This window comes from Bos grunniens, chromosome 21 (genome assembly GCF_055505025.1).
Source record: "Bos grunniens cultivar Pamir isolate PY7600 chromosome 21, Bosgru_T2T1.0, whole genome shotgun sequence".
Classification (NCBI taxonomy): Eukaryota; Metazoa; Chordata; class Mammalia; order Artiodactyla; family Bovidae; genus Bos; species Bos grunniens.
The window spans coordinates 69,485,500-69,511,262 of NC_141185.1; the positions used below are offsets into that span (position 1 = coordinate 69,485,500).

The 25,763-nt window shown below is 37.1% G+C and overlaps 1 protein-coding gene across 1 annotated transcript; it reads right to left on the reverse strand.

Moving 5' to 3' along the window:
• Positions 1–9,369: 9,369 nt before the first annotated feature.
• Positions 9,370–18,274, reverse strand: MKRN3 (makorin ring finger protein 3). Its single transcript, XM_086365417.1, is given in 3 exon segments — positions 9,370–16,297; positions 16,300–16,361; positions 16,363–18,274. Coding segments are annotated over 3 exon segments (1,527 nt in total). The 5' UTR covers positions 17,733–18,274; the 3' UTR covers positions 9,370–16,202.
• Between the last annotated feature and the right edge of the window lie 7,489 nt (positions 18,275–25,763).

Sequence of the window (25,763 nt, forward strand, 5' to 3'; positions counted from 1 at the left end):
GCCAACATATTGGAGTTTCAGCTTTAGCATCGGTCCTTCCAAACAACACCCAGGACTGATCTCCTTTAGAACGGACTGGTTGGATCTCCTTGCAGTCCAAGGGACTCTCAAGAGTCTTCTCCAACACCACAGTTCAAAAGCATCAATTCTTCGGTGCTCAGCTTTCTTCACAGTCCAACTCTCACATCCATACATGACCACTGAAAAAACCATAGCCTTGACTAGACAGACCTTTGTTGGCAAAGTAATGTCTCTGCTTTTTAAATAAGCTATCTAGATTGGTCATAACTTTCCTTCCAAGGAGTAAGCATCTTTTAATTTCATGGCTGCAATCACCATCTGCAGTAATTTTTCAGCACCCAAAAATAAAGTCTGACACTGTTTTCACTGTTTCCCCATCTACTTCCCATGAAGTGATGGGACCAAATGCCATGATCTTAGTTTTCTGAATGTTGAGCTTTATATTACTGTATGTGAAATAGACCTGCAGTCAAAGTTCAATGTAAGAAACAGGGCACTCAAAGCCAATGAACTGGGATGACCCTGAGGGATGGGATAGGGAGGGAGGTGGGTGGGGTTTCAGGATGAGGGACACATGTACACTCATGGCTGATTCAATGTATGGTAAAAACCACTACAATATTGTACAGTAATTAGCCTCTTACCAAAATAAATAAATTAATTTAAAAATATACAAAAATGAAAAAAGAAAGAGTGCCTTTTGCAGACACAAGAAACAAAGTTACAGTTACCACAGGGGTAAGTGGGGGTCGGGAGGGATGGGGTAATAAATTAGGAGTTTGGAGTTAACATATATACATTGGTATATATAAAATAGGTAAACAACAAAGACATACACAATGAACTATACTCAATATCTCTTAACAACCTACAATAGAAAAGATAATGAAAAATATAAGTGAATCATGTTCCTATACACCTGAAACTAACATAACATTGTAAATCAACAGCACTTCAATTAAAAAAATATTTATGGATATAACAATAATGAGCACCTCATAGGATTGAATGTCCATCATCAGGTATTGCAGCACAGGTGGACAGTTAAAGATCTGGCTCCTTCAACAGGTACTTGGAAATCCTTCCAACTACAGGGATTTTAACCAACCAAGGGCCCCAAAAGCTGTGCTCTGAAATCCATGACTGTGTTTATGTCAAAACCATGCTTCCCATGTGCTGCTCCCAGTTAGTAAGGGAATGTGACGGGGACAATTTCTGAGAGATGGGGGAAACTGGTGATGGCTGGTTGTGGCTTGAGGACTCCTGGATAGACATATTGAGACTCCACTAGAGTGCAGATCAGATCAGGATGCTTCCACTCTACCATCCTCCTCTCTCTCTGTCACCTGCAGCCAGACTTTGTATGAAATGTTTTCCCACCTTTCTGGACCTCTCCCTAACTTTTCTCATGAGAATTTACCCCCAATAAAATCTGTGCACACTTAATTTTGTTTTGGTGCCTGCTTCTCAAAGGACCAAGATTACCATCCCTTGTTAACTATTTGGGCGATATCATTTTGGAAGGTGTGATATGGAAGAAATACAGAAAGCCATGGGCAAGGAGTCTGAATCACTGCTGCAGGAAACAAAGAAGCACAGCAAAGAGAACATAAAATCCAAGAAACTAGACAGAACCCAGATAGTGGAAGAACTAGCCCCTTGTTCAGAGGCAGATGAGACGGAAAGATAAGATCTGGAGTTATTTTTATTCCCAGAAATTCAGGGATGCTTGCCCTTGCCTTTGAGGTTTGTCCATTTACAGTGAAAGGGTATGTGCTTTTCTCCAATTAGTTTTATGTAGGAGCCAATCCCATCCACACACACACACTCACATTCCAGATCAATACGTAGACAGAATGGGAGAGGCCAATTGGAATAAGATAATCCAGGTTCAAATCCTTTCCCCACAACTTTATGGATGTGGTCCTGACAGTGGGCAATCTATTTAACTTACCCATAATTAGCATTATATTCTCTAGATATCAGAAAGATTATTAGCATACTACTCTGGGTGTTGTCATAAGAATTAGATCACACTTACAGACGCCATTTTCACTTTGCCTACTACATGGTAAAAACTTATTCGTGGTATATATATTTTATAAAGAAAGACAGATCGTGCAAAGTTTTCTGCATCAAGGCATCTGGCCAGGCATCTTCCTTTTTTTATCTGCTATCCATACCACAAGAAATTTTTATGACTGCAGGATCCTAAACCTGAGAAGTTAAGTATACAGTGTTCATAGTGTTATGTAAATCTAGTTTATCCTTATTTCTTTTAAAATGAGGACTGATTAGGATGTATTAAAAACTCTACTAAGTTTGTGGATTCCTGGGTTTCCCCTATTCATTCTTTTGTCTTTGCATTTTCTGAGGCTATGTAATCACACGAATATACATTTAATCTGCTTTTAACTTCATGATGCACTGAAATTTTATCACCTATTCTACTAACACTTTTGCCTTTAAATTAATTTTTATATAAATCTAGAAAATCTTTCTTTTGGATTATTTGTTAATTTCCAATATTTCTGTTTATTTTCTACTTTTTTGCTTATTCTATGCCAATTTTCTCTTTTTTCTTATCTTCTTATAAATATATTATTTGTATTCTTCTTTTTCCATGCCAATTTTGCCTTCACATACGGCTCATCAGGTTTTCAAGGCAAGAATGCTGAAGTGGTTAGCCATTCCCTTCTTCAGTGGACCACTGAACTCTCCACCATGAGCCATCCATCTTGGGTGGCTCTACACGGGATGGCTCATAGTTTCATTCAGTTACACAAAGTTGTAATCCATGTGATCATTTTGGTTAGTTTTCTGGAGTGTGAAGTCAAGTGGGCCTTAGGAAACATTACTACGAACAAAGCTAGTGAAAGTGATGGAACTCCAGCTGAGCTATTTCTAACCCTAAAAGATGATACTGTTAAAGTGCTGCACTCAATATGCCAGCAAATTTGGAAAACTCAGCAGTGGCCACAGGAGTGGAAAAGATAAGTTTTCATCCCCAAGAAGGGCAATGACAAAGGTAGTTCAAACTACCACACAATTGCCCTCTTTTCACATGCTAGCAAGATAATGCTCAAAATCCTTCAAGTTAGGTTAAACAATATGTGAATGGAGAGATGTACAAGCTGGATTTAAAAAAGGCAAATAAACCAGAAATCAAATTACCAATATCCACTGGATGATAAAAAATGCAAAAGGATTCCAGAAAAAAAAATCTATTTCTGCTTCACTGACTACACTAAAGCCATTGACGGTGTGGAGCACAACAAACTGTGGAAAATTCTTCAAGAGATAGGAATACAAGATCACCTTACCTGTCTCCTGAGAAACCTGTATATAGGTCAAGAAGCAACAGTTAGAACCAGACATGGAACAGCAGACTGGTTCCAAATTGGAAAAGGAGTACATCAAGACTGTATGTGGCCACCCTACTTATTTAACTTATACACAAAGCACATCTTGCAAAATGCTGGGCTGGATGAGGAACAAGCTGGAATCAAGATTGCCGGGAGAAATATCAATAACCTCAGATATGCAGATGACACCACCCTAGTGGCAGAAAGTGAAGAGAAACTAAAAAAGCCTCTTGATGAAAAACTTACTTAAAACTCAACATTAAAAAAACTAAGATCATGGCATCCAGTCCCATCACTTCATGGCAAGTAGACGGGAAAAAAATGAAAATAGTGACATACTTATTTTCTTGGGCTCCCAAATCACTGTGAGTGATGACTGCAGCCATGAAGTTAAATGATGTTTACTCTTGCAAGAAAAGCTATTACAAACCTTGATAGCATATTAAAAAACAGAGACATCACTTTGCTATGGTTTTCCAGTAACCATCTACGGATGTGAGAGTTGGACCATAATGAAAGCTGAGAGCCAAAGAATTGATTCTTTCAAACTGTGGTGCTAGAGAAGACTCTTGAGACTCCCTTGGACACCAAGGAGATCAAAGCAGTCAAACATAAAAGAAATTAACCCCAAATATTCATTGGAAGGACTGATGCTGAAGCTGAAGCTCCAATACATTGGCTACCTGATGTGAAGAATGGACTCATTGGAAAAGACCCTGATGCTAGGAAAAATTGAGGGCAAGAGGAGAATGGAGTGACAGAGGATGAGATGGTTGGATGGCATCATTGACTCAACTGACATGAATTTGACCAAGCTCAGGGAGATAGTGAAGTGCAGAGAAGCCTGGCATGCTGCAGTTCATGGGATCTTAAAGAGTCAGTCGGACATGACTTAGTGACTGAACAACAGGAGAATATTGAATATAAAGACCTGTGCATCTGGGTCACAATTTGAATTGTCACATGACAAAAGCACCACTACCAAGCCCTACCATGAATGCGTATCTACATCTGTGGGATCTCAGGAGTCATCTCTATTGCCACAGTGACTAATGATAATAGCGACTCATGGGTCCTTACAGTGACAGTGTGCTGTATTTGGCTGAAGCTTTTTAAATGATTTTTCTCATGGAGTCTAATCAACCTTTATATATTTGCAGCTTTTCTTCACACAACCCACAATCATAAGTGAACCAAATGTACTAACTACTGATTCAATTTTCAGATCTACATTTATTATATATATATACACACACACATATACATATTTTCTCCTGTATGTGTATTTACTTATATTGAACATGCATGCATGTATATGTATGTACATCTACAGATACAATCTTTTTTTTTTTAATAAAAAGGACATATATTCTTTTATTAAAAAATGACTTGTCAGGAGGTTTTTGTGCACATAAGCAAAGATACCAAATATAACTATATATATAGACAAAGAGTGTTTATATAATTATTACTGACCTGCCTCTTGGAAAATCTGTATGCAGGTCAGGAAGCAACAATGAGAACTGGACATGGAACAACAGACTGGTTCCAAATAGGAAAAGGAGTACGTCAAGGCTGTATACTGTCACCCTGCTTATTTAACTTATATGCAGAGTACATCATGAGAAACGCTGGGCTGGAGGAAGCACAAGCTGGAATCAAGATTGCCAGGAGAAATATCAAGATATGCAGATGACACCACCCTTATGGCAGAAAGTGAAGAAGAACTAAAAAGTCTCTTGATGAAAGTGGAAGAGGAGAGTGAAAAAGTTAGCTTAAAGCACAACATTCAGAAAACTAAGATCATGGCATCTGGCCCCATCACTTCATGGCAAATAGATGGGGAAACAGTGGAAATAGTGGCTGACTATATTTTTCTGGGCTCCAAAATCACTACAGATGGTGACTGAACCCATGAAATTAAAAGATGCTTACTCCTTGGAAGGAAAGTTATGACCAACCTAGATAGCATATTCAAAAGCAGAGACATTACTTTGTCAACAAAGGTCTGTCTAGTCAAGGCTACGGTTTTTCCAGTGGTCATGTATGGATGTGAGAGTTGGACTATAAAGAAAGCTGAGCACTGAAGAATTGATGCTTTTGAACTGTGGTGTTGGAGAAGACTCTTGAGATTCCCTTGGACTGCAAGGAGATCCAACCAGTCCACCCTAAAGGAGATCAGTCCTGGATGTTCATTGGTAGGATTGATTTTGAAGCTGAAACTCCAATACTTTGGCCACCTGATGTGAAGAGCTGACTCATTTGAAAAGACCCTAATGCTGGGAAAGATTGAGGGCAGGAGGAGAAGGGTAAGCCAGAGGAATAGATGGTTGGATGGCATCACGGACTCAATGGACATGGGTTTGGGTGGACTCCAGGAGTTGGTGATGGACAGGGAGGCCTGGCATGCTGTGATTCATGGGGTCACAAAGAGTTGGACATGGCTGAGCGACTGAACTAAACTGAACTGCCTTTACAAACAAGTGATATAATTTCACAAACTTCTGCACATTTAATTCCTACTTACCACCATATGTTTCCATATCAGCCCATGTAAATTTCCTTGTTTTTTTTTTCTTCACTTTCTAAATGTGACTTTATAATGTTCCACTGTATGTCTCAGCTATTTTTAACCAGTTGCCTACTGTTGGATTTATCTAGGTATTTCTAATCTTATACTGTTATAATAAAGCCCACATTTAATATCCTGGTTTTTGAATTATTTCATACATGTAAAATATACACGTAAGTCTCACTTAAATAAATACCAATAAAATGACTGGTCAAGAAGCATGTGTATGCGAGTTCATGATTTGATAGTATCAAGTATTCCTCTATGGAAACTGTACCAGTTACACTCCAAAACAATATTTGGGGAGGTGCCTGCTTCCCCAGTTGCCATCTGAGGTTCTTTCAGACGTCTGGTTATTTGCCAAATTGAAAGGAGAAAACTGAAACTCCATGCAGTTCTAATAAGCATTATTATTAGCGATGTTTGACATCTTTTACTATCTTTAAATCTATTGGCATTTTTTTCTGTGCAAGGTTTCATCATACTTTTATTAATTTCTTCATTATATTGTTTGCCTTTTGTTTTATTGGATCACTTTATCATGTATTGCAATAACCTGCTGCCCTGTTTTATGATTTTGTTTTTTTGGTATGTTGATACTGTCTTCTCGTTTAACTCATATGATACTTGTAAGGCTCATTTCAAAGTAGTCACATTGTGAGGCAGTGCAATGGTGAGAGGATAAGCCTTGGCATATCTCTCAACCTCCCTACAAGGGGATAATATTAGGACTTACATCTTTGGATGTAAGATATCTTAGAAAAGAAACTGGAACATAATAAGCTCCTCACATTTGCTACAGCTATTTTCAAAATTTTCTTTAAGGCTTCTGTCAATCATGTCATAGAAAGGCATTTTGGACTACAGGACTTTAAAAGAAAAACATCCTATGTCGTTACTGTAAATTTTGGTTTCAAGCTTATATTTGAAACTTTGATGGAAGTAGAATTTATACTGTATGTAAAGTATGGTATTCGGAGTCCATGTATCAGTTTTCAAGATGACTCCTGAGTTTATCTAATAAGTTTTATTGAATAACTCAGGTTATTTTTCTTTTAAACTTTTTTCATAAATTCAATTCCCATATGTATCTGTGTCCATTTCTGGACCTTTTTAATATATATTTTTGATCTCACAATTAAAGTGCCAACCTCATTTTTCACACTGATGGCATATCTATGCTATGGGATCTGAAAGGGTTCAATGGATGCTTATTTTTCAGTTCTAAAATATTCAAGCCCTACCGTTTTTTTTTTTTTTTCACCCTTTCATATGAACCTTCACAGTAGATTTATGCATGTATGTATTTACTTACTTAAGCTATACATGATCTATTTTACTTGTCTTAATCTGTTTGTGCCTGTTGGAATTGAGGTGGCCTTGATGATTTCTAAATAGCATTTGGAATCATCTTCTCCTATCTTGAAGAACAGAGCATGTTCAGAGCCAAACAGCTCTTATGGTCTTGATCTCTCAAATCCAAGAAGTCTGACAGCCTTCATTCTGTCTCATTTCTGCCCCCTTAAGTTCAAACTGAGAGGGTTCCTACTGGGGTGGCTGGTTAGGGCCACAGTTCACACCTGCACTAATCTCATCAACATGTTCAGCTGCCACACCATGAATTTGCTCTTCTGAACACACTTCATTATTATTATTATTGTTGTTGTAATATGTACAGACTGAGAATCCCCCAAATCTGTATGTTCTATTTCCCTTTTCCTATCAATTTGGTCTTCATTTTTCTCTGTCCAAACAGTTAGGAAGAACCAAGCTGCTTCTTCAGCACTTTGGTAACAAATCTTTGCACCTAAATGTCCATTTTCCATTTCACTGCTCACAAGTTCTATTTGCCATTTTGCAACGAGGGTCATATTTTCTATGTTGTCCAATAACATATTCCCTTTTATGCCTGAAATCTCATCAGAATGTCCATTACCATCCTAATTTCTACCAATATTCTGTATATGATTTTGTGTGTGTGTATGTATAAGGACTGATGCTGAAACTGAGTCTTGAATGCTCTGGTCACCTGATGCTAAGAGCCAACTCATTGGAAAAGACTGATGCTGGGAAAGATTGAAGGCAAAAGGATAAGAGGATGGCAGAGGATGAAATGGTTAGATAGCATCACCAACTCAATGAATATGAATCTGAGAAAACTCCAGGAGATAGTGAAAGACAGGTAAGTCTGGTGTGCTGAAGTCCATGGAGTCACAAAGAGCTAGCCATAACTTACTGAATGAACAACAGCAATTCCCTACATCTCTCTATCTTCCTTTCTGAGCCTTCACCAGTTACTTATATTAACAGAAGACTCCATAGCAATCTCAATCTTTCCAGCAGGCACCTCATGACTCTTCCAGCCTCGACCTATTACTAGTTCCAAAACTACTTCCACATTTTTAGGTAGATGTGAGAGAAGCATCTACTTCTCATTATTCATTTCTGTCTTTTCCAGTTCAGGCTACTACAGCAGAATGCCACAGACTAGGTGACATAAAAACAGCCTTTATTTCTCATAGTTCTGGAGGCTGAAGTCGAGCTGCCAGCATGGTCGGGTTTTTAGTGAGGCCCTTTTCCTTTTTTGAAGATGGCCACCTAGATGGGGAAACAGTGGAAACAGTGTCATACTTTATTTTTGGGGGCTCCAAAATCACTGCAGATGGTGACTGCAGCCATGAAATTAAAAGACGCTTACTCCTTGGAAGGAAAGTTATGACCAACCTAGATAGCATATTCAAAAGCAGAGACATTACTTTGCCAACAAAGGTCCGTCTAGTCAAGGCTATGGTTTTTCCTGTGGTCATGTATGGATGTGAGAGTTGGATTGTGAAGAAGGCTGAGCATTGAAGAATTGATGCTTTTGAACTGTGGTGTTGGAGAAGACTCTTGAGAGTTCCTTGGACTGCAAGGAGATCCAACCAGTCCATTCTGAAGGAGATCAGCTCTGGGATTTCTTTGGAAGGAATGATGCTAAAGCTGAAACTCCAGTACTTTTGCCACCTCATGCGAAGAGTTGACTCATTGGAAAAGACTCTCATGCTGGGAGGGATTGGGGGCAGGAGGAGAAGGGGACGACAGAGGATGAGATGGCTGGGTGGCATCACTGACTCGATGGATGTGAGTCTGAGTGAACTCTGGGAGTTGGTGATGGACAGGGAGGCCTGGCATGCTCGATTCATGGGGGCAAAGAGTGGACACGATTGAGCAACTGAACTGAACTGAACTGAACCTTCTAGCTATATCTTTATATGGTGGAGAGAGAGAAACCATCTCTCTTATGTCTCTTCTTATTAAATCACGTATCCCATTCATGAGGGCTCCACTCTCAACACCAAATTACCTCTGAAAGCCAACAGCTCTAAATACCACCACGTTGAGGATCAACATATGAATGGAGTGGGCAAAAAGTCAGTTGAAAGGAGTAATTTATTAGGATTTTGTCAAGTATGTAAACGAACTTAAAGAACTAACACAATAATATGTTGAACTTCCCTATCAAATTCCGTGGTATACATTTTCACTTCTTCAAGTATTCTTTAAGAATAATTACCTTATCAAAGTGCTTAATTTTGCAGCTTTTCCAAACTTATTTTTGCTTATTTCTATACACTTTATAGTCTCCATAAAAAAGTCTCCATTAAGTTTTCTATATTTTATATATGAAACTTCCATTAATTTTTCTTAGCCTCTTACAGAGTTTTTTCTGAAATTTTTCAGATAGTTTTGGATTTTCAACATGAAATATATTATCTCAGAAAGATAAATTTACATCCTTATTTGAAATTTTATATGCCTCAATTGTTTCATTTTGCATTCCATGTACTGATTCTCAATATAAACCTGACTGGCAGTACAGATAGGGGATCTACTTGTTTTTGCTTGATTAGAGGAGACAATTTTATGGTTACTTCCTTTGTTAAAAGAATGAAAATGCTGAAATAACTTTATTCTGGCTATTACCAATATATTTACACATTACATCAGGTACATGATAATTTTCACAAATAAACCATATTTCAATAAATCATTTAATCATTTGTATGAAAATGTATGTGTGTACACAGTATCATGATTATACTTTGGCATAAATTATGCATCATACAATGGAATATCATATAGCCATAAACAGTAAATAAATCCTACATTTGCTACAATGTGGATAATTCTCGAGGCATTATGCTACGTGAAATAAATCAGACAGAGAAGACAAATGCTATACCATTTATAGCTGGAATCTAAAAAAAAATGAACTCAGAGGAACAGGGAGCAGATCAGTGGCTGCTAGGGTAGCGGAGTAAAATGGGGGAAATAGGTGAAGGTGGTCAGAGTACACATTTCCAATTATAAGACAGGTTCCAGGGATTTAATGTACGGCATGGTGACTAGTTAATAATTGAGGTACTGTATATTGTAAAGTCACTGAAACAGTAGATTTAAAAAGTTCTCATCACATACACACACAAATTGTTAACTATGTGAGGGGTGCCACATATACATATATCAAATCATATATTTCACATCTTAAACCTACACAATTTTGTCAATTGTATCTAAGAAAAGCTGAAAAAAATAACAGAACAAAATAAAACCACATAAGAGGTCTTAATTTCCATTTTCCATTTGATAATGGTTTCCAAATTATGTAAAATAGTACTGAAATACTTGTTCTTTAAAGGTTTTATGAAAATCACTATTTTTTTTTTGTAAAATTGCATTCTGTGAAATAATTTACTCATATTAAATATTAGATTATATTTTGTGTAGTCAATGTGTAATTAATTACATGAGCCTAAAATTTATCAACTTCTTTCAAGTTCTGCAATTAATTGGTATCTGTTTGAGTAATGTTCTTTTGTATTTTTAATAGAACTTCTCTTTGTGGTGAATTCCTATGAATTGAGTGTGTGTCCAACTCCATATTTGCATTTTGTTGCTTTTTTTCCCTCATTTTCTTAAGTTAGATAATGGTGTACCTATTTTACATATTTTTAAATAAATCGAATCAATCATAATATTTAATATATTAATTTCTTCCATTATTTAATATTTTTAACTCATTTGCTTCCTTTAGTCATGTGTTTTGTGACTGTGCATTAAAAATCTTATAGATGTATACTATATACATGTACACATATACATATATAGATAACACATCTCACACATTTATATAAAATTATATAGAACTTGAATTTAGTGTTTTTCCAGATATAAGATGTCCAAATAATTATGTATTTTGCTACATTAAGATCAAACATTTTTTAATATTCTACCATCCTTTTCTTTTTTTTTTTTTTTTGGAAAATAACCTATTCTTTCCTGATGTACTCTTCTTCTGCTGTGCTAGTTTTGCTTGTTTGTCAGTTTTTCATTTGAGATTATTTTGGCATCAATATTCACAAATGAAAATGAGACTGGGCTCTAGTTAACTCTGTGTTATACTATATTAGAAACATTCTGATATCAATGTTAGGTGTCACTCACAAGCTAACTAAATCTTTTTCTTCTCTTCTTTGGAGTGGTGTATATAACACTGCAATGTATTTAAAGGTTTTCGTAAATTTCTGGGACAAATGTCTTTTGGGGCAGTCCAGGGCATAAGTACATTCCTGAAATTTTAACTTTTCATTAGTAATTGTTCTGGTTTGATTTGTTTCTTAGATTGATGTTTGGAAAATCACGCTGAAAATTTTAAAGTCCTATCACATTTCCAGGTGAATCTGTCTTGGTGTAACAAGGGTTTATTTCCTATTTCTTTGGTGTATGCTTTTCTCTGAGTATGTCCTATTCATAGTTTCCTATTTTGTTTAATTGCACTTCCTCCTTTATTTTTTTATTACATTAATGGTTTATCTGTTTATTGATTTTTCTTAAAAAAAAAAAACCAGCTTATATATTTGCATTTTATTTTTTTGCTTTAATCATTCTTAATTCCTTCTGCTTACCAGTGTGTGTGTGTGCATCTGAATGTTGTAGTTTCCTTAAAACTTACAGATCTGGATACCTAATCAATTATGTAAACTGTATTTCTAGACATTTTATATTAGTATTTAACATTATTTTTACTCTGAGTGCAGATTCAGCACTATTCCATAGATTATAGTATGCATACATTTTCATTATCTTATTCTGCCATTCTAGATGATTTTGAATTTATTCTTTCATCAAATTATTTTTGAGAGAGGTATTTTAAAAATCTCTATATAGCAGTGGTTTCAGAGTAGCCAGTGGTACCCCACTCCAGTACTCTTGCCTGGAAAATCCCATGGACAGAGAAGCCTGGTAGGCTGCAGTCCAGGGGGTCGCTAAGAGTTGGACATGACTGAAGTGACTTAGCAGAAGCAGCAGAAGTAGTGGTTTATTTTCTTGTCTTGAATCAGAGACCATTGCCTGTACTACTAATTTTTCAATTTAATTGACAGTTTCATTGTGATCTAATACATAGCCAGTTATTTTTGTTAGTGATCAACTCTAGAAAATGTGATATGCAATATTTTTCATGGCAAAAATTCTAACATGTGTTAATTTATTTCTTTTTACCAGTTTTGGGTTATTTTCCAAGTACCCCTTTTTTCATCCCCACCTCAACTTCATTTGACACTTAGGTTGTAGTTCAGCATTTGCTGTGGAAACAGAAATCACACCCCTGAGATATTTGCAAAAGTGAAAAATGGAACACCTATAGGTATCACATATGAATTAGAAATCTTTCCCTTTAAGTCACTGAGTATGAGATACATTTTTAGCATATTCATTTCATTAAGTCTTTACATCCACCAAACTTAAACAAATGGAGCATAAGAAAATCAGATCTGCTTCACCCAGGCATTCTTTGTGTGGTCAGAATGACACTCTGTATGCTACAAGCCCCAGAGGCTGAATCCATGAATCTCCTGGAGGTGGGAACAGCATACACTCTGAATCACTCACAGAGCAAACCTTTGTATGGCAAAGGGCTCCTTTGTTCCTAACTGCAGCAGGGGTGGTTCATTTGTCCTTATGGGCAGACCCTCAGGACACTTCACCCAGCTTCAGTCCTGGTGATATCCCTGTTATTTGATCTCTTCCTGAATGAGCTGATGAGGAACAGGGAATCTCATTAAAAAAAAATCTTATTTCTTATTTTCCTCATGTAGGTATCAGTCAGAAATAACATAATTTTTGTTATATTTTTAGGAATTGACTAGCACATTTTTGGTTTCAACTGAGTGACATTTGCTAAAAATATTACTTGGTCTTTTTGAAATTATGAATATAAAGTTAATGTACCACTTTCTAAGAAAATCATTTAAAAATAATGTTACCTTAAGACAAATTCCAAAGATGATCAAAGAGAAAAACTTGGTGGTGTTTTAATTCTTGTGCAAGCTTTTCTCAGGTTCACAAGTACACAAATGTCACTTTTATACATGTTATTTTTAAAATACCACCTATGTCCTAAGCATTGTCCAGACTACACTTGACATTCACAACAATCTATAAAAATATATGGTGTTATACCCATTTTTCATATAAAGAAACTGAGGTATAGGAAGTTTAAATAACTTGCTCCTGAATGCAGGGATGGTAAGATGCAGTCGGGATTACAATCATCCTTTTTCTCCCAAACCATATTATGTTCTACAGACCCTTCTCACATGCTATATAAAGACCACTTTATATAATTATTTGGGTTTAAAATATTTGAACAAAATGTGATATTTCACAACATTAGATAGTGCATATTAGGACAAACTTTTCAAATTTTTTTGTGCTTGGCTTAAAGTGTCCTCCTTGACAGCACAGTCACCACACAGAGCTCATGTTTTGAGCCCCTGGGGTTAGTTCAGTCTTTGAGACTGCTCCATCTGGTCCCATTCTTTGGCTGCTTGGTCATCTAAGTCCCCTTTCCCCTGAATGACTAGGACAGCCTAGAAGGTGGAAATATATTTGGATTTACATTTTAGAATCACTCACCCTAGGTGCTGGTAATAACCAGGCATCAAGGGCCTCTTGACTGAGGAATTACTTAGACAACAATGATCAAGAGGGAAGGAATATGGCAAAGACCTCAGTGAAATAGGCTGAGATATTCACCCACAAAATCAGGAATCATGTAATAAGAAAGAGGCAGTTTATGAATACAGGCAGCTGAGGCACATTCTGAGTGGTGAACTAAGAAATACTGGGTCTGCAGCCCACAGATAAAGCTCCAGAACTCCAACATTCTGTAGCTCACTTATTCTCACCTCTGTCCCACCGGGCAGTTTATGAGACTCCACACATAAATATTGCACATGTGTTTCCAGTAGCTATATTAAGTGTGTCCACCTGCTCTCAGTCATAAATGTGGGACAAGAAGCAGCATGGTGCCTATGATCTGGAAATATACTACCTGAGGTTCATTTGCTGCTGTTCCACTTATTTATGCCTACAGGTCAGAGCTATATAGGCAAGTAATTTAACATCTCTCTCTCTTATTCATCTCATCATGATGGTGATAAAAATTATAGCCAGTACCTCATAAGGTGGTTCTGAGAATTAAATTACTGTTTTGAAGAGTATAAACTCTTCAAATTTGTCCTGTCTTTGTTAAACAGTTGGGGAATTCTGCCACCCCTGTGACTCAGGTCCCCAGGATACTTTCAGCTATGTTAGGCAGGGGGATAGCTTTCTGCAGTTGATACACAGCATTTTATACATGTCAACTAGGTAAACTGTTAAAACTGTGCTATTTAACCCACATTGTTTCTTTCTTTGCTTGTTCAGTTATTGAGAAGTATTCAAATTGTTTACCAAGACTTTGTAGCTTATCAATAATTTATTTGCTTATCTAATACTATGATACTAAACAGAAAATTGGAATAGTTTATCTTCTTGGTAAATTATAATTTCATGTTTATATACTTTATGTATCTCCAGTTGTGTATTAATCTTTAATAATGAACTCTATGCTCAAAAGAGTTATAACACCTCTGATTAGTTTTTCATCCTTATAATGTTTATGTATTCTTCTACTGTATGTAGTATATAGTTAACAACATATAGTTTCATTTTCATTTTAATTATGTCTGCTAATCTTCAGATTTTAAAATACTTCCACTTAATACAGTTATGGTGTATTGGCATTATTAACTTTCCAACTTACTATCTATTCAGTTTTCATTACTTTCTATATTCCATTTATTGTCTTTCCATTATTGCATTATGACTTATTTGAAAATGTTTATTATTCTACTTTAATTTTTATAATCTTATCACTTTTATGCCAAAAATTTCTGTCAAAAGCACTTACTCTGGTATGTCTATAGATGACACAAAATACTGAATACAAAGAACTGTGTATCTGAGTCAAAGACTGTTGTTTTAAATAATAATGATACAGTGGCTAAACTGCATGGGAACTCACATAGCAGCAAGCTATTAATGGCATCACAGTAATTACCAGTGTCATATTCTGTAAATTCTTTAAGATCTGTGTCTGCTACATTTAGATAGAGCCACTGAAATAGCTGTTTTCATTAGATGCTAATCACTGAAACCTGTGAAAGGGACAGAAAAATAATTTACATACCTCACACTCACACAACAGCAATCCTATCAATCTTTCAGCTTCCAGCTCAGTATTTATTTTATTAAATAAAAATTATAGTATACACCTTAAATATATATTTTCAAATGCATAACTTTCATACACATTAATATGCATGTATATATAATTCTTACATATATACTTCCAAATATAAATGATTTCACATCAAGTTAAATAGGATAAAAACATGTAAACATATGCACCTGGTTCTGGTCAAGTAAAACATAAAACCACAAGGTAACCACAAGTTAAGAGTGCACCTGAAGGGGAATGGGGGAGGGAACAGACATGTAAACAACAGAGATGCTGAAGCTGAACCATAAAGCCCCACGAGGGTCCATTTCTTAAGACTGAAGCAGCAAAAAGCTCCTGGTTCAGTTTAGACTTCTCCCTTCACCCTGTCACATTTATTCTTGAGGGGCTTCAAAATGAGTGGAAATTCTGTAAACACTAGACTAGAACTGAGTCAATCCTGTTAAAAACAGATGACAAAATAAACCATAAACTGACAGTCATATTAATTTCACCAAACAATAACTTTAAGGATGTTTTGTTACTTTTTAACACAGTGAAACACCATAATCCTGGGGGACCAGAAATGGGAATGGTCAAGAAAACAGATGGATGTTTCTATACAAATGGTTTCAGCAGCCCCTGGAAGTGACAGATGTGTCTATAAACAAAACACAGACAAGAGCAGATGACAGAGCCTCAGCACACCAGACAACATGCCACAGCAGAATGCCACAGATTCAAAGTGCAATATTCTTCCGGCTCACAATGAGGTAAGTCCCACCAGACCTCTGTGAAGGGAAGCGCATAGCTCCTGGTGAAAACACTTACACAACAGATTGGCCAGCCAAAGCATGACAAGCTCTTTTCTACTGCTTTTAAAGGGCATGTTGCCCTCTCCCACCTGCAGAGGCTCCAAAGGTTCCCAATGGCAAGTACCAGACGCCTCAGCACCCTGCCGCTGAGGCTCCTCTCCCTGGCCCTCAGGATACACATGTTTGTAAAAACAGTTCTCTCCAAATGGGCAGACCCTGCCTCGAACAAAATACCTGCAGGTCTTGTGACTCAAAGCCTCCAAGTACTGCTGAATAAGTTTCTGCTTCTCTTCTTCCTCCTCCACCCAGAACTCACTGGGAATGACAAAGGTGGACATGACCCTGCACTGAGGGCAGGACTTGATAACTCTGCTCCCAAATTGTCTGGCACTTCTCCACCTGCGGATACACTTAAGACAGTAGGTGTGGTTGCAGCTGGAGAGGATGCCAAAGCGGCAATCATTCCGGTTGGCTTTCTCATAGACAACCTCCATGCAGATGCCACACACTTTGTCCGCACTGCGCTGCACGGCAAAAGAGAGCTCCATATTCTTTTCGTGTGCTTCAATGCAGGCCTTTACATGGTCTGCCCTCTGGGCACCATCCAAGGGGTGCAAGACTGGCAGCCCACACATATCACATATATCTCCATGGAGATAAATACAGCTCTGCCCACGAAAGCACTGCCCCGCGATAGCATCACGGCAAAGCTGCCTCCCCATGCCCAAGACAATCTGTTCCCTCTCAATCATCGAGCTCTGCACAGGAGCCTCGGAAACAGAAGGGACCATGCGGCCCCGGTAGGGTTGCCCAGGAACAAATTCAACGGCATTCTCCCAGCCTTCTACACCTGCTCCTCCAGCAGCTTCAAGGCCTGCATTGTCTGTCGTGGCTTCAAACAAACCCCTTTCACCAGCTGAGCCAATCACAGGCAAGGAGCGTGAGGAAGCAGCAGGGGGGGCTTCCGCCACTTGCAGGGGCTCCATGTGCGCAGCCGTGCTAGGGCCGCTGTCTGCAGAGGCCTGGGGCTGCGAGCCAGGGCCCTCCCCGGCCGCCTGCCGGCCCGAGAGGTCGTGGGAGTATCGGCACTTCTCCCCCTCCTTGCACAGCCCATGAAGATAATACCTGCAGACGACTTGCTTTGTCCAGCTGCCAGTGCTCCGGCTCTGCAGCCAGCTGGGCCCGGCCCCTCCCCATGAGGCTTGGGCAGGCCTCAGACGTGACGGGCGGAACGGGGATGGGCCTGGAGCCGAGGACCACCGAGAGACAGGGCGCACCGGGACGGTGGGCCGTGGAGCACCTTCCCCTGCTGCCTGGGCACCCCCAGAGGCCCCGGCTGCCTCGTGGGGTTCTTTGGGAGCTGCAGGCTCTTCCATGGCAGCTTTTAGTCCCCAGAATGGTACCGGAACTTCCCCGGTGTGTCTTCCTTTCGGGCTTGAGGCCCGGAGGCCACGAGCCAGCTCCGGGACTTCTCCTTTGGAGCTGTGCGTCTGTTTTCCCGCTCCCCCAGTCCCTACTTCCTGTGCCTGTGTTCCTACTTCCTTCTCTGAGCAGGCGCAGCAGACACTTCCTGTGGCGGCAACGTCAGTCCTCCACTGGGTCGGCGCACGGTCGGTCCGGCTGGAATTGTGACCGGCATTCTCTTTTGTTCACATCCGGCCTCGGTGTCCGCCTCGCCGTCCCTGCTCTGCGGCGTGCAGCCCCTCGCCCTCCCGCGGCTCCTCTGAGGGAAGAAATCACAGCCCTTTGAGGTTTTAAATCAATCCTTTCCAGTGTTCGTTCGGACGCATTCATTTCATTGGTTTTTCATACGTATCTATTGAAAACATCGTAATCATGCCTTTTTAAATTTCCCACTGTGTAAAATTCATCTTGTTTCTGAACCATATCACACATGAATTTTATAAATGCTTTGTTCACTTCATTTTATGTCTATGTGGATCTGTTTTTGTTTTAATTATTTTTCATTCTGAGTACCTTAACTGTTGCTTCTGGAAGCTTTATTCATTTAGTTGTGTTGACAAGAGCTCTTTTCTTCTGCTCTTTGTTTTCTGGTAATTCTTACAGGCTTAGGTTGGAAAGGCTTTTCGCTAGTGAGGCATGAGCAGACCTCTGGTCTGAGGCTGCTTTAGTGCCTTTCAGCTGGGTTAGGTTATTGTGGTTTCCAGCCTTTCCCTGCCTTTGTGCAGAAACCTCAGACCTCGCTGGTCCTGATGCTGGCTTAATAAGCCTCTGTCCCCGTTGTGACCCTGGCTTCCCCTGCCCCCCTCTTTCTGATTTAATTCACAGTGGCTCTTTGTTTCTGTTTCTTTATTACACCCAGTTTTGTACGGTATTGTGCTGGGCCAGCCTTTCATGGTAAATCCTCTACCCTTCTGCCCATGTGGTGGTTTTTAATTTCATGAGCTGTCATTTTGCACATACATATTATTAGATTAGTAAACAAAGTAGTTATAAATATAAAGTGTTGATGTATACTGAATTTTATCATGTAGGTTTCTGTACTTTTAAAGAGATGATCATGTTATTTTTCTCTTTTTTATTTTATTGTGATTATTTACAGATAGATTTTTCAATGTTTAACTTACCCTTTTTTTCCTCAAGAATAAGCCTTTTGTGGTATGATTATCATTTTACATAGTATTAGATTTTGTTTGCTAAAACAAGTTTCTCAGAGGAAATTTTATGTCCAAATTTTTATTTTAAAATTTGAGAAAATATGAACATAGCACAGAAATTAGATTGAAGTAAATCATAAACATAAATTAATTAAAATCATAAATTAATTAAAGTAAAACAAATATGAAGTAGGGGGAATTAATCAAACTCCTTTGAAAAGATTCTTGAACCTGAAGTGAAGAAGGCTAAAATAACCAAGATCAGAAATATAAAAAGTGGTATCAGTACATTAATAACAGGTATTAAAAATTATATAAGGATATCATAAGAAAAGTTAGTTATTAAATTTTAAAATGTGGAATGGTCATATTTCTAAAAAAACATTTATTAACAAAAATGACAGGACCTGAAGTAAGGAATATAAATATTGATCTGTTAGATAAATATTTATTTTAAAATAACTCCATAAATGAAATTTTTTGAAGTTTCCATCTACAGAAAAGTAAAAAGTCTATATGTGCTATTATTACAAGTCTTGTCCACACCAGTAAGGTAAGCAAAGAAATAATAAATGTTAGAATTGCAAAGAAATTATTCATGGACAGCAGAAAATTAAGAATAATTTACTGATAAACTATTATACTTAAGAGGATTTAGCAAGGACCATGAATAAGAGTGCAATAAAACAAAATAATTTGAATTTGTATTTATATTTATATGTATATTATATATATATATACATGCATATAATCAATGATATTTAGATATTTAGAATTCATAATATTTATAACACTCAAAGCTAATTATCCTAGGAATTAAAGTACTAAAATTAAAATCATTTTATTTATGAAAACAAAAAGAAATTGAAGGATAGTCTGATCATGCAGTAGAAGGCTCAATAATTTCAGATAAATTATGTAAGAATGATGTTACTGCATTATGAATCTAGGAAATCTTGGTGAATTTATATTTATCTCCTTTATGTTGAATTTTGTGTTTAGGATGATAACTCTTTCAATGTTTGGCTCACTTTCACTCTTTTTCTCTATAAATATGTTGGATATTGATTATTCCTTTGAACACCCTCCAAATTTTCACAGAAAATGACTTGAAACACAGCTTTTGGGTTGTCCACAAATTCACAAACATAAAAAATCCTAAATATAAATCTATTACATGTTTAATGGTAGTATGTTCTCAGCACCATGTCTAAATTATATTTATTCGACTTTTTTACTTTTTATAGATTAGCACTACTCAAAGTAGTGTTTTATGATGACTTCATATGTGTTGTTCTGTATGGTAATCATTAATGCATATGGCTCTTAATCACCTGAAATTCAGGTGAGTGGTAGCTCAGTTCCAGATGGTATTTGATCTTCCTTGTCCTCAAACATGACTTCCCCGGTGGCTCAGACAGTAAAGCATCTGCCTACAATGCGGGAGACCTGGATTTGATCCCTGGGTTGGGAAGATCTCCTGGAGAAGGAAATGGCAACCCACTCCAGTATTCTTTCCTGGAAAATCCCATGGTTGGAGGAACCTGGTAGGCTACAGTCCATGGGGTAGCAAAGAGTCAGACACAACTGAGCAACATTTACTTTATTTACTCCTGAAACATAAGGAAATGGAGAAAAGGCAGTATCTTCTAACCTGCCCAGCTGTACAGCTGGCATGGGACAGTGTCTGCTTTCAGATCCCCTCCTGTGTGACTCGCAAAAGTGTTTGTGTCTCGTCCTTTCACCATGAACCACATCTTCTCATTTTAGAATGAGATATTCCTTATGCACTATTAGAAACTAAAATCGTACCCCATGACTTTAAATGTTATCTAAGACTGAATAACTACAAACTCTAGGCAGTGTGTGTTGAGAGAAATAATCTAATATTTTCCATACTAGTCAAATCTCTCTTCTCATAGAATTTTATCTAACCATCATATTTCAAAAACTTATCCTGATTTTTTTTTTAATGTAAGCACTGATGTTGCTTTCACATAGTCTCTGAAAATACATATCTAATCCTATCTCCAATTATTTGGCTCAGCTGAGCCCTCTTTCCCCAAAACACCACTGAGGGCATCCAGGTCTGGAACGTGACTGAGACCAATTTGTGCACACAGCAATGTGCAGGGCAGCAGGATATCTCCTGGATGATGAGTGTCGAAGTGTCCAACTGGAATGAAGGGAAGTAGCCTTCCACCTAAGCAGGCTGGGCTGAGCACCCAGTCACCAGGGAGCAAATTGATAAATGTAAGGTTGCTGATAGCACTACAATGCTGAGGCATATTCCAGGCAGTGTAACATGAGCCTGATAGGCAAGAGACTAGTTCTGAAGTGGGCTGTGGCCATGGGGAGAAGAGAACTGGAGACTCCCACAGTGTTTTATTTTAAACATCCCAGGCCTTGGGCCCAGCCCCACATGGCTCATATGCCCATATTTAAAGGACATGCATTGTTTCCAATGGCACCCCACTCCAGTACTCTTTCCTGGAAAATCCATGGATGGAGGAGCCTGGTAGGCTGCAGTCCATGGAGTCACTAAGAGTCAGACATGACTGAGCAACTTCACTTTCACTTTTTACTTTCATGCATTGGAGAAGGAAATGGCAACCCACTCCAGTATTCTTGCCTGGAGAATCCCAGGGACAGAGGAGCCTAATGGGCTGCTGTCCATGGGGTTGCACAGAGTCAGACACGACTGAAGTGACTTAGCAGCAGCAGTAGCAGCAGCAGCACTGTTTCCAAGCAGTTTCCTCCAGCACACACCTACTTCAGGTCCAACATTTAGGCACTACTGTAGGGTGCAGGGAAGGAAGATTAAATATCAGACATTAGGGGTTCAAATCTGGAATGCAGTGCTCTCTAAAAATTTATCTTGGGCAAATTAAACACTCTTTTATCTCATCTAGTAAACAACAACTATCATCATAATAAGAGCAATCAGCTCCCAGGTTTGCTGTGAGTATTAAATGAAATAATTATTATAAAATTATTGGAACAGTGTTTACAAGAATAATTTTTGAGATAAAATTATTTGGTAATTTAGATTCTCCCAAAGGATACTGTAACTGGAGCAACTGTGTCAGTCTCCACTTTCTGCTGTCTGGAAACTGGAATAATCCCTGCAGGTTCCCGGTACAGAAGAGGTAGGGGATAAGTATTTGTTTTCTTATACTGATGAAAAAATTGATTTTTATTTTGAAATTTACAAAGAGTTTTCTACAGTTCACCAAATTGCATACATTAATTATGTGCAGTTGTTTGTTTTTGTACACCTTAAGAAAGCTGTTAAATAAGTTGAACTTTAAAGCTGAGCACAATTAAATATATTATCAAAAAGGGAATTTCAGTTGTAGGTACATTTGTGCAGCATGTTTGGTTCCCAAATCACTTGTATTAATAATTGTATGGGAGTCTGCTTGGGACAGGCATTCTCTCACTCATTCTGAGTGAGGGTGGGCTGTTATGAACAGTCTAGTCACCATGCCTGAACAACTAGATAACAAGTAACCAGAAACACAAAAGTTACTCAAAGATGTCTTTCTAATTTAAAGGTGTTAATCATTTTAAAGCCATTCAAATATAGTATCACAAAACTTCTCTGATTATTAAAATTACATGGAACTATCTGTATTGTAATCAAACACTGAAATTTCAAGAAAAATTCTAAATGTTTTTCTGCAAGTGCCAAGAATTCTGCTATGTGCATATTGTAGTGTGGTTAGCAGAATTTATTTGTATTCATTTATTTTAAAGGCTTAAAACATACTTAAATTTTAATTTCTAGTCATAACCTAGATTAAACACTTAATAAAGCTGATATTTACATATAGAACAATGATAAAAACTAGTTAAGTATAAGAAGTAATTGCTTGAAATACTTAGAAAATAGCTAATATGGTGAGAATTCAAGGAAAAAAATTGAGAGAGAGCATTAAAGAACCTAAATCACCTATGAGTTATAGAAGAACTTACACAAAAACAGAAAAATATTTCAACTGAATAATATTCAAAATATGACAGGTATAAACACTTAGAATACACCTAAGGCCATGCATTGAAGTACAACATTTAGCCTTAAATACACTCATAAAGAAAGATAAGACTTTGTTTCCAAGTGGTAGGGAAAAGAAGATGAAGGCAGAGGTGGGGCAGGAATGTCATATAATGATGTTGGAGTCCTGCTGCCTTCTCCTCTTTAGAGGGGGACATAGATATTATGCCAGGTGTGCACTTGGACCTGCACACTGCCACCGTAGGGAGGGGGAAACAGAATTAATCTGAATCTTTGTTTCTTGAAGAAGGAGTGTTTTTTTTTTTTTTAATATTTTAAAACATAAAAATACATATTTAGTTTCCTATGTTCTTTGCCCTGTTTCTTTCATCCTCCAAAACGTTTATGCTGTTATTAAGGAGAATTACAAGCAATCATGCCCAGCTGACCAGACAATGTTCATTTCCCACAAGAAACATAAAGTGCATATTTCTGGCCACTAGAGGATGAGGATGTAATTGATTGAATAAGCCAAGGAGGGAAAAAAAAAAAAAACCAGCAAGTTGATAGGTTTTTATACACTATTAATACTGCTGACCAAATCTTGTCAGTGAAAATTATACATCAAACACTTATTAAAATTTACATATTGGGCCTAAAAGATGTCTCAACAATTTCAAAGGCTTGAAATAATTCAGAACATATTTTCTAAGCCCAGACTGAAATTGAATCAGAAATCAATAATAAAATACAGCTAGAAAAATCATTTATATGTCAGGATATTAATAAATACATTTCTAAATCACCCACTTGTCAATGAAAACAATTACAGAAGGAATCAGAAAATATTATTATTTGATTAATAATGAAGTGTTATATAAAAGTTTGTATGCTGGGTGGAAAGCAATACTTGGAGAAAATTTTGTAGATTGAAATAAATATATTAGAAAATAAGAAAGTAATTTTTTCTGATACAATCGTTAAATTTGGATAATTACAAATGTATGTGTGGGCTTAGTTAGTCATGTCTGACTGTCTGTGACGCCATGGACTATAGCCCACCAGGCTCATCTGTCCATGGAATTCTCCAGGCAAGAATACTGGAGTGGGTTGCCATTTCCTCCTCCAGGGCATCTTCCTGATCCAGGGATGAAACTTGCTTCTCCTGTGTCTCCTGCATTGGCAGGTAGATTATTTTTCACTGAGCCACTTGGGAAGCCCTTACAAATGTACATTATATTACAAAATTGACAACAAATTTAGCAGAAGGAATACATATGTAAAGAAATGACAAAAATAAGAACAGAAATTAATAAAAGAAAGCAAATGTATAACAAGGAGAATAGACAGAGGCTTGTTCTTTAATAAGTTAAATAATTTAGATAAACCTCTAGTATGCTTCACTGAAAAGATAAAATGGAGATTTCTCAACTAACCAATATCAAGAATGAAAAACTGTGATATCTCTATTGTTCATACATACTTAAAAAGATCATAAGATTGTATCATGAACATTAGGCCATTCAATATAAAAATATAGTTCAAATTTTAAGCTTCCTGGTAAATAAATTATCATAACTAAAGTGGAAGTAAATGGAAAGTATGAATAGCCTTCTAACTTATAAAATTATTTGTAATTAAAAGCCTTCATAGAATGAAAACTCCAGGCCAAGAGAAATTCACAATAAATTCTATTAAGTACGTAATAAGGATCATTACAGACCCATGTTGCTTATAAACTTTGATGCAAATTTCAGGAAAATTGAAATATGAAGTCCAGTGATCTATAAAAGAGTGGGCATAAAACAAAGAAGAGTTAGTTCTCATTATGTCAATATTTAAAAACCAGTTGGGAAAAATAGCACATTTATGCATATAGAAAACAGATAAGTGGTTTCCATACCCAGGGATGGGGCTAGCTAAAAAGAGTGAAGGTAGCCAAAAGGACCAAACTCCCAGTTATAAAATAAATAAGTCCTGGAGGTGTAATGATGACTATAGTTAATAATAATATGTTGTGTACTGAAGGTTGCTTAGAAAGTAGATCTCAAAATTCTCATGATAAAAAAAAAACATTATAACTATATGTGGTGATGGATGTTATAACTAGACTTATTGTGGTGATCATTTCACAATATAAACAAATACCACATTGTTTTATTGTACACCTGAAACTAATATAATGGTTTAAGTCATGTATATATCAATAAGAAATAAATAAAAGGAAAGAACTGATTCACATGCATGCACAAGCACACAACACCAATACAAAGATATTTCCAAGAACACTAACTTCAAGATGCATTTAAAATGCTGTTTGCAAGCTCATTGAGAACAGTGTTATATCAGTGAAAGGGAGTTACACCCATTCTGAAATGCATGCAGAAAAGTGTTTGAGAATACTTGTAGTTAAAGGCGTTTCTAAGATGCTACTTGAAAGCTGCATTGAGAACAGCACCATACCAATGAGTGGAAGTTATATACACCTGTAATGCATGCAGAGAAGTATTTAAGAGCACTTGAGATAAAGATGTTTCTAGGAATGATTAAAAGAAACAAAATCAACTAGTATAAATAACCACATTAAAATATTAAGGAGAAAAAAATCCACATTTTTATGTTTAAGCAATATGTATTTCTGGTAAAATTATTGGGGCAACAGGAAAAGAAATGAATTTTCCTAACTGAATAAAGAAATATTCTTCAAGAACTCTAGATAAATGTCTTACTGATTAATATAAATGTTGAAATGTACAAAGATTATCCTCTGACATCAAGAATGAGGCACAGTG